General features: G+C 32.2%; 1 protein-coding gene across 2 annotated transcripts in view; it reads right to left on the bottom strand.

Annotated features, from left to right (window-relative positions):
- Positions 1–2,590: 2,590 nt before the first annotated feature.
- Positions 2,591–10,870, bottom strand: part of LOC136985182 (kinesin heavy chain-like) — an 84,331-nt gene continuing 76,051 nt past the window's right edge. Inside the window, exons 23-26 of one of the 2 annotated variants that reach the window (XM_067282394.1) lie at positions 10,777–10,856; positions 4,840–4,927; positions 3,776–3,795; positions 2,591–3,658 (exon numbers count right to left, since the gene is read on the bottom strand). In XM_067282394.1, coding sequence (XP_067138495.1) covers positions 3,789–3,795; positions 4,840–4,927; positions 10,777–10,856 — 175 coding nt within the window. In that variant the 3' untranslated portion in view covers positions 2,591–3,658; positions 3,776–3,788. Of the gene's footprint in view, positions 3,796–4,839; positions 4,928–10,776; positions 10,857–10,870 lie in introns of both variants that reach the window. The other variant, XM_067282393.1, reaches the window with a different exon arrangement.

The raw sequence follows: 10,870 nt of genomic DNA, 5'->3' as shown, positions 1-10,870 counted from the left end.
CAAAGCCTCGCTTGGAACGACTCAGGGCCGGTTTTGGTAGGTGTGCAGTGCGTGCATGCACGCTGGCGACCGATAGTGCACTAAAAAATGTAATTTTTCATACTGTAAATATAATAATCAACTGGCTCCTGCCAGTCATTATCTAACTCCTTTCGGGGGGAAAACTTTTTCAATGATGTACAGTTAATCGGGACATGCCGCCCCTAAGCTTTCTATATTTGGTCTTGAGTTTCATGTATCGAACTCCGTTCTCGAGATTAAAAAAGGACAGGCATAAGGACGACAGTGGGAATTTATAGGTTTACAATTTTTTTAAATTGCAGCCCAATTTAAATAAACAAAGATGCGTTGTTTATTAAAATAAATTTTTATATACAACACATATTCATATACTAAATAAGAAAAATTTCATTTTAATTTACAGCTTCTATTTCATGGCGGCGCAGAAAAGCGCCTATTATCAACGGAGAGGTTTGATTTGAATAAAATTAAAATTAATATATACCAAATATTTTAATGGATTTTTTTTAACCCTTGACAACTACATGAAACTATCGATAGTACGCTCTCGTGGGTTTTGAATTTACTCGCGATCAGCATTGATAGGGGCGGTCAAATATGTGTAGCACGCAGGCGGCTAACACTCCAAAACATGTCCTGGTGGCGTCGACAAGTAAAGATCAACATCCGCCTCCCACATACTGTAGTATTTTCCATTATCAGAAATTGCTTCCACAACAGCTACCGTGAGAAACTAAATTCATTCCACATTAAATAAATGTTCTAAAACTGAAAGAACTGCACATTTTGCGAGGATAAAACGGGAATATTCTACAAGGATGATGCGTTATACATTTATTACATAGTGTCGCTGGAGAGACAACCTGCATTGATTTGGAAATAATAAAGCGGTAAAGAAACAGTAAAAAAAATTTCAACCTTTATCCTTTTTTACTTTATAGTTTATCCATGAAAAAGTAGTCGGGATTACACGGCATGCTCAAACAAGTTTTATTTGTTATCCTTATTTCTGGAAACCTTGATCGATTTGTGAATGATGATAAACCAAATATATTAGCAAATTTTATTTGGTTTTTTTCCCCTTGTTTTTTCTCATAATTTTGTAAATAACACTCCCAGAAAGGTCGTCTCTCTTCTTTTTCAAATATAAGTCCTCAAAAGATCGTTCACGTGTTGCGTTGCCGTACCCCATCACCAAACCGTACTCGTTTCCCAAAGATTAAATCTTGAGTGTGCCACTGTCCGGGACGGGACCATTCCCCGAAAAATTCCTAGTAGTTTTCGACCCGTCCGAATTCGTTCCTCGTTTCCCGGAACTTTAGGCCGACACCTTAACCGCTCGATCTTCAGGCCGTCCGGCAAAATATTAAAAGTGGCATCGATTACCCAACTGATAAAAATCAAAGCATACAGTGTTTAAATATAGTAAAAACGGGCGTAAAAATTCAAGAATTCAGAAGAAAATTAAAATCATCGCTGTTCTCTGTAAAATCTGCAGTGTTGTTGTTGTGTGTACTGTACAGTACGTTCAGGTCTGTACATTTTACTATACCAAAAGTAGATTGACCATAATTGTGACAAAAACGGAAGTGGGGGAGCCACAGCTGATAAATACAGCACATTATCAGTAATAATGTACTAACAAGTTGTTATTCTTTTTTATGTCGCCAAATCGATATGTAAATTTCTCTAAAATATTTTATTTTCGAAAGTCTAGTAACGAAAAAATCATATTTTTATTACATGGCATCAAGTTTAATAGTTTTGTATAGAAGGCATCCTACTCACACCAAGCATATTTTTCGGATAAACTTGTTTTGGCCATTGCAAGTCGTAGTCTTGCTTTATAATTAGCATTAATTTCGTGGCTTCAATAATTAACTTCTGCTTCTATTTTGACCATAGAAAATTCATAAGCGAAAATTCCAACTTTCCAACAATCAAAACAAGAGACTAATTCTATCAAATTATTCGAATCTTTGAATTCAAGATCCTTTTCGTGCTTTCATTAAATATTTTGTCAGCTACATTGATTTTTCTTCATTCCATTTTTCCAAGTTTTGGTTATTCTTCATTAGCACTCGTTATTTTATCTGTTTCTGTTCTTCGTTGAAATTATTTTATATTTCCTGCAATCCAAGCATCTTCCACAGCATCTATTCAAATTTATGACCCTTATCAATAAACATTTTCTAACAAATCAGAAGCTCGGAATGCAATACACAAATGCGTTTAAGAAATAGCTATCCATTTTGTATATAAATTTTGAAAAACGGGACAAAAGTGAAGTGAAAATTTTATTAAAATGAGATAATCGGGAGAGCAAAAAGTACGTATTTTTGACGCTACGTTTTTCGATTCCGCCATTTCAACGAGTTGTTTGGTTTGTGACGATAATACGGCAATTTAGTGTAATTTTTAATTAAACCCGAAAAATAAACTTTGAATCCATTCCGGATTTCTTAAATTAAACGCAGCTGCGGATCGAGACACAGCCAAACCCGAGGCAAACGATTTGAATCGTTTGTGTTTTTTTGGAAAATTGTATAAAAAATACAAATCTCTAAACTTAGTACAGAACCCATGACTTTTTATTCATTTACAAAGCAATACAGATATTTGGAAGAGGCCATGGATGAAATGTTAAGTATTTGTAAAACAACTGAAAGCCTCTCGATACAAAGCAGCAATGCCAAGCACGGTGAATTTCACCTTCTTTTCAGATAGTGAAATGTATATATTATATATACAGCAATTACATTTTGATCAAATAATTAAAAAAACAATTGATTTGGAAAGTTTAGGTGATATTGCATATCTCCGATGCTAATTTATGGAAAGAAGAGCAACCATCGGAGTATTTGCTTCTGCATATTAGCAATAACAAAGTGTGGTGCAAATGTACTCTTTGATCGACTTCGAACGAGCATGTCGATTGCAAGCATGCATTAATTATTTGTGACCAGATTAAAACTAAGTAGTACATAACTTATATATATATTTACACATTACAAATAAGACATGCTCGTGAAAGCTTTATATTCTTTATGATATTTTTAATTTTCTTTTTTTACAAAAGTTATATATATTAATGTATCTGTGACTGGCAGACAAGTAATTTTGATTAAAAGCTATGAAAAGTAATTTACGAGATTATATTTTATATATATAATGAGATTGATTGGCTGCATATTCATTTTAAGATACCTATTGTGAAGCATCTACTTTAGTAGATATTTTCTCAATCACAATAGGGATTGCGTATGCAAGGTTTAAGAAGACGAAGACACTGTACAATGTCCCATTATATAATTAATATAAATACAAGATTTTAAAACAAAAAAAACTGTAAATACAATTCTGAGATAGACACACACCATATATTTAATATACTTATAGTAGGTAGCAAACACGAAAAATAATACTAAAATATTAAATAGCAATAAGACAATTATATTATTTGGTCCAGCCATTTAGAATGTTCTATTTTCGTACGAAAGCAATATAAATTAATACTATTAGATGTCACTTCGTTTCTTCTGGAAATTTCTTCGACGGGTAGAAAGCGTCGACAGACAGATATAATGTTTGTTAATATTTATAGGCTTTGAATGTTCTTTTCGTCCTAAAACAAATGCTAAAAATTTTATGCACAAAAAATTAAGAACAAGAAAATTTCTTCACAAATGTCATTTCTAAATTGTGAAAAGGAGAAGAAATAACAATATTCACACAAAATCTCATTTCTTCATACCATGTCATTTTTCCTATAGCCTTAAAATAGAGTAATAATTTATTATTATTATATTATATATTCAAAATTATTTTTAAAACATCATTCAATCTAATAAAAATGAAGGTTACAATATGATCCAAGGGATATTTCAATAACACTGTGTGTGGGGGATCAGCCTTGGTATGGAACCTTTCAGAGCTGTCAATAAATTACATCTGCATTTTTCTTGAAATTTTTACTCTCCCCCTCTTGTCCAAGTTTCAGTAACCTCATCTCCCCTTTGAATGTCCAACAAAACTCAGCCTCCCTTGAAATCTTTATCACTTCATGAATGATAGATACCTTAAGTAGAAACGAAACATGAGAAATTTCGAAAAAATATAATATACGTAAACTGTACAAAATTTAATGAAAAATGGATGTCCACCTAAGCTCAAAGATTCTCAAACTTGTCGTAATCCCTCCCCTCCAGTGCGGACATCATTTATGGACAGCCCTTTATTGAACAAAGAGAAAGTGTGATTTTCTTGCAAATATTTGAGAAACAAAGTTAAAAAGTCTTGAGCAACTTGTGTAGAATCTTTTATTGACAGTGTGCCTTACTCCTATTTGTGAGGATTGCTGGTTTGTATCCCAAAGGAACTTTTTCCAAATTGATACAAATTTTACATAAAATAATTAAAAATTACATGGGCTTATAAATTTTGTCCATTTATTTTCTATTAAAAATGCCCAAAGAAAAAAATATATAAACTTCTATAATTTGCAATTATTTTATGTATAAATTGCATTGATTTGAAGAAAATTTCCTCATTGAGATGCAAACCAGTGATCTTGCAAATAAGAGTAAGATACACTACTTCTGAACCATGCAGTCTGACAAAAAATGCTGCAGAACTTGAAAAATCCTGAGCAAATTACTCAAGTTAGATTTTTTTTTGAAAATGTTTGGAAAGGACACACACTTTAAATCAATAAAGGTTCATACTAAGCCTTATCCACACAAACATTATTATTAAAATCAAAGGACCATGTCATAACTTCCCCTTGTAAGAGGAATGATTTTATAAAATTCAACTTACTTTTCTGCTATTGGTGGTCGAAAAACTGGCACACCAGATCTAATTGCAGTCATTCCTCCTACATGCTGACCAGCACGAATTGGTTTAGCTAAAGAGAAATAAGACTTTTCATTAATAAAATGAAAATTGCTTTTAATCTTTCAGTATTTTTAAGTTTTTTTTAAAGACAAACAATTTTAGACAATTAAAATTTATGATTTTTCTGAGACATTCATATTAAATAAAACTAACATTTTATGTCTTATTAACCAACATCATTGTTGTTGAATTTATCTCAGACTATTTTGTTGGCTTTGTTAAGTTAAATAAAAGCATTAAAATGGTTACAAATAGTCAGCTGTTAACTTGCTTTATATCATGTCCTCAAAGTTTCAGCCTTTAAGTCTAATGACCATATTTTAATGAGAATTTAATCTTTATGTACATATGTTTGAATGCACTGTAACAATGTGTATGGTGCCCCACCATATACATCATTACAAATATTGAAATGTGATCAATAAAAACATTTTTTAACTTTACAGTTGATTATGATTTGAGTAACTACACACACAAGCAATTACTTTGCTAGAGCTTATACAGCTTTATTATGTTAAAGAATTGGATTATCAATGTACAACACTGTGTGCACACATATACAAAAATAGGGAATGCTCACAAACTACATATCCCAGTTGAAAGGATAGGAGTCTGGGTTTGTTCACATATCTGTAGTCTAAATTTCTTAGTCATTGTCATAGAGCCATTGTCACTGAACTTATTGTTATTTGTAACAGTTCAATGTTATGTTTGTTCAGGGAATTGCAAGAAAACTTACTATTCCTATTTGGTGAATAAATTTAAAAAAGTATTTGAGGGTCAGGCTTCCTTACACTATATGGTTTTAGTGATAAGTGTAGTATATCTGGCCACAAATAATCACTGGAATGGGGAGAGAATCAATATTTGCAAAATATTGGGCTACATGGTTTTTGAATGCTCCCATACATGTGAGATGATAATTTTCCAAATGTTCTGATACTTACTTCTACAGGTGTTAGCAATAAATGCAAGCCTGAAAGCTTAGAGAATATTCACTTCATATCTAAATTTAAATGTTTAATAAAAAAAGGAATAAAGGTTTACAAATCAATTTATGAACTCCTTTCAGATTTGCACCTTTGGCAATTGTAATTGAAAAGCTTATTCCAAAAGGGCTGAAAATAAATTCCATCTACAGATGCTTCACTTGTAGGCTATTCTATTAAATGGGAGAAATGACAAAAGCTAAACAAGATGATATTAATATTTCTCCAGAAAACTATACAATTTTTTCAAATTTAGCTAACTGCACTATCTGAGGAATTTAAACATATTTTTCTTAGATTATGTAATCTAAAAAATATGCTGTGCTCATTGAAAATCCCTGGCTCTTGGAACTGGCAATAATATCAGAACTGGCTGATATATTGGCATGTAATTAAGCAGAGCTATTTGATAAATTTATTGAGATGAAGAACAATACACACCCAGAAGCTATTTTTAAACAAAAGAGAGCAGAAAATAATTACATTGACTTCTGGAAAATAGTGCTCAAACAATATAAGACAGTAAAAACATGTGCTCAAATTTTACTTATGTTGTTTGCATCAATGTATCTATGTGAAACGTCATACTCAAAAATGAAATATGCAGAAATGAAAGAACATACATAAAAATGGGCTTACTGATTCACACCTGGATGCCATTTAACGCAGTTACAAGCCTGATTTAAATGAATTTGTGAAAAAATGTTCACAATATCAACAGTTATGCTAATTTTCTAGGGTGAGTGAGAAATTATGTAGTTTTTTATTACAATCATTATGTTGCAGCCTGCATGTAACAGCTATCATGTGTATGTGGCCCAAGATAAAAAAAGGTTGAGTATGGTGGCTCTAATCTGTTACAAAACAGGTTAAGTCTGCTGAGCATGTTACATTACTATTTCACTCATGTCCAATAATGACAGTTGTCAACTTGCCCATTTTGCAATAAATAGCCCAAGAAAATTTCTATTTGGTGATCTAATCCTTTCATAGACAAGTTTCCTAATTTAATAAGTTCTTTTACAAATTAATGGAATTTATTAAATTAGGAAACAGTACAACCAGAAAAATCACCATTGCGATAAGTTTTGACTATAACTGGGATGATACAGTGTCCCGAAGAAGTTCATTGGTTGTGTCACAGTTTTACCACCAGGGAATGAAGTGTCATTTGAGAAAGCAAAAGACATCCAATAACTAACGGAATTCTTCTTAGTCCCTGAAAATGCAAGGTCTTTTTTGTAGATGTGAAGTCCAAAACCCTCCCCTCACTTGTTTACATTTTTGTCTTTCCTTTTTCATGATCTTCAAAAACATGTATTTGACATCTCTCTCCCACTTCAAGTTTTACATAGTGAGATATTAAGCTGGGAAAGTGATGGACAAAAAAGTGAGATTCATAAAACTGGAAATTTCCAGTTTTATGAATCTCACTTTTAAAACTGGAAATTTCCAGTTTTATGAATCTCGACTTTTCTCGAAGGAATCTCAAAAATGAAATATACAAAAGAAAGATGAGGAAAGCACTTTACACGACAATTAGGTAATCAGTCCAGATGTCCTGACTTTCAAGAGATAAAACACCGCCCTTTACTGATTACCTCCTCACTCAAGGGAGTTCACTAATTACAGGCTATCACCCCAGGGGTTTGTAAGGGAACATTGGAGGAAGTGATAGCCCCAGCATGGGAATGAGGGAGACGTCCATCCCCTCTTACCTAAACTTGGTCCCTAACAACACTGGGAGCCAATGAGTTCAACAGGAAGAGTTGGATCTTGACCAATCCAAATCATGGATTTCGGGTCCAAATCGTATAAAGGGGACTGACCCCAAGGACAGATGAGAGTCATCACTAGTGTCAAAGAAGTTGCCATAGGGTAAAGACAAAGTAAGTCATAGACATCACTGAAGTTGATGTTCGAGCCGTTGATCCATTGCTGAGTCTGTGTGTTGGCTGCCATGCTGCCAATCCAACCCTAAGAGACCCTTCATCTCCTCTGAACAATCCAACACTTCCTGGATCAGTTTGCCATCATTGAGAGATCAACCACACCCTTCTCACTCATCCAATGTTTGGGGATTCACCTTCTCTTCTTTCCAGTCTTCATCCACTGAATGATTTGCCATTGAAACACCAAAATCGTCAACTCCCACTCATATTGAGTGTAGCTACAAATAATTGTAAGAGTTTTTCTTTTAAAATAAATACATTGTTTCTGTGCATTTGTGTATGTCTGTGTCTGCCACCATTACCTCCCTACAGCTCCATCTTCTTGCATCATTCTGACAGAAGCGTAAGCAATGAGTAACCCCACTTTCAAATCTATTGTGTGTTTCAACAACAAAGTCACATAACATTGCAATTACTCAAATATCTAACTATTATGGAAGAATACTTTAAATAATTACAATATTAAGTTCAGTTTCTACAGAGTTTACAGTTTATACATTTCATCCAACACAACCTTAATTACTCCAGTTAATCACGTTCATAAATCTTCAAACGTTTTCGACCCATACTGGGTCTTCCTCAGGTCGAAAATGTTTGAAGATTTATGAACGTGATTAACTGGAGTAATTAAGGTTGTGTTGGATGAATTATATATTCCTCCAGTTTTTGTTTGGTGTTTGTTTAGTTTATACATTGGTCAACTATTACATTATGTTCCTCTGTTATGAATAATGACTACATATTTCATCCCAAAGTGGATAATCTGTTTGAAAACAAGTTCAGTCCATAGACTTATCTCTTACAAGAATAATCTTAACCAGAACAAGTTTCAAAATCTAGACTTTGCAAGGGAGTATGAATTTGTAATCAACAGAGACATCTACAGAATATAAAGAACACCTACAGCAAATGCACAGCACCAAAAACAATTACATTTGGAAATTGTATGCTTCAACATCCATTACAAGTGTGGCAATAATAATAAAAGCCTGAGAAAAGACCAGTCAAAAGAACATGAAAGACATTTGGAAAAACTTTGAAAATCATCAATAAGTTAAAGGCAAAGTTTTGAAGAACCTAAATAAATTGTACAAATTGAATATGATAAGACAATAAAAAAGAACACACCATCATCATTGAAAGAATGAAGCTCTCTATACATTCTGTTTTTATTTTATACACTGTACTACTAGTTTTTTCTTTTAATTATTAAAATGATTTTTTCAAGCATTGTTTTATTATTCTTCCTCTGTTTTGAAAGACTATGTTCTGATGTAAGGAAAATCAGTATAACTCCATTTATTACATTGTTTTCCATATACCTTACTTTATTAATTACTGTTAGAAACAAATTAGTTCAGAAAGACAAAGTATTTCTGTAATTTAATTAACTCAAAAAAAATATGCTTTATTACTCATATTATATTCACTCCTTATTTAAATGATATTGTCTAGACTGTTGATTGCATCAGACTTGATGCCTTAACAATTTACTTTTGTTGTCCTTTGTATCAATTCATACTCTAATATTTGCTATCATTGATAATATGATTGGAAATGACATCATCAAATATTAATATATAATCAAGCTATTGTGCCACAATACATTGCCAATAGGGTTTCTTCATTTCCTGGTCTTTTGCTTGTCCCAGGATTCCAGGATAAAATTGAACTGTTTCCCAGAATCCTGGGAAATCCCTGGATAGAATTAATTATTTTTAAGATATACAAAATATCTTGAAATCAAATGATAAATTACTTTAAAAAATGAAAGATAATTATAATATGTTCTGCAACCTCCAAAATCATATCAATAATGTGTGTAAGATATATATTAAAAATTACCTTTGAATTACATAGAAATTTTCACAAATAAAAAAATTGATTAAAATTTACTGGAAACTGCATATAACAACAACAAAATGCTTCGAATTGAGTTAAAAATTTCAGAAGTTTGATCTGAGTTCATTTTTTTTAACTTAAAAGGTAATTTTCGTTATTGTACACTTTTATAATATGTTTTATTTAAATAATATTTTATATTAAGATTTAAAAAAAGCAAAGACTCAAAGACTCAAGAGTCAATACTCCAATCACTTGATCTGGTTCTTATTTAACTAATTAAATCTCCTGCTACTGAGAATGCCCTTTCCAATTCAATTCATATGGATGGAATCATCTTTAATGCATTTAAGAGAAGACAGATGTTATGTGTTTTATCACCTGTAGCCTGGAAGATTTCCAGTTCGTTTTTGAGATTGTAGTACTTCTTTTGCTCTCTAGTATTCTTGATTTGTCTGCCTTGGCTGCTTTATAGCAGCATCAAGCTTATAGCCCAATAATTCAGCAATTCGTTTGTCTTTAATAATTAGGTTTATGAAGAAAAACTTCATACTTGCAGACTTGTACAAATTGAATATGATAAGATGGATCTTAGATTAACAAAAAATTTAATGGACTAGATACTGGCATATAAATTAGCACTCATTTGTATCCTTGCCCAATTTGCACAACCTGGCATTATAGCTATGCAGTTATTGAAGTTACTGGGCATGGTATTAAGACAGCATAAGCACAATTATTCCAGATATTACAGATTCTGATAAGTAAAGAATTTTCAGAGTCCTGCCACAAATAAGCTATGTATTGATTATTGATCATTTGTGACATGTCATAATGAGCAAAAATTGCGGGATTTCCTGGGGAAAAGAAATAACCAGGATCCCATTTGAGAAACCATAATTGCCAACATATCATGACAAGTTTAAAAAAATGAATTTCATAAAACAACATTGCATGAATTGAGCAATGCTTCTTTCAAAGGATCTTAGATTAACAAAAAATTTAACGGACTAGATACTGGCATATAAATTAGCACTGGTTTTATTTATATATAAATACCAAAAAAAAGTATTAACCTATCTGTGCCATATGACCTCTTCTGCTGAGACTCTTTTGTCTGACTGCTTCTTTAATTCTATCTACTTCATATTGATAACTGAAAATTTTAAA

Source organism: Centruroides vittatus, unplaced genomic scaffold, assembly GCF_030686945.1.
Source record: "Centruroides vittatus isolate TY-2023 unplaced genomic scaffold, ASM3068694v2 contig_955, whole genome shotgun sequence".
NCBI classification, from domain to species: domain Eukaryota; kingdom Metazoa; phylum Arthropoda; class Arachnida; order Scorpiones; family Buthidae; genus Centruroides; species Centruroides vittatus.
This window is presented reverse-complemented; position numbering and strand designations above follow the sequence as displayed.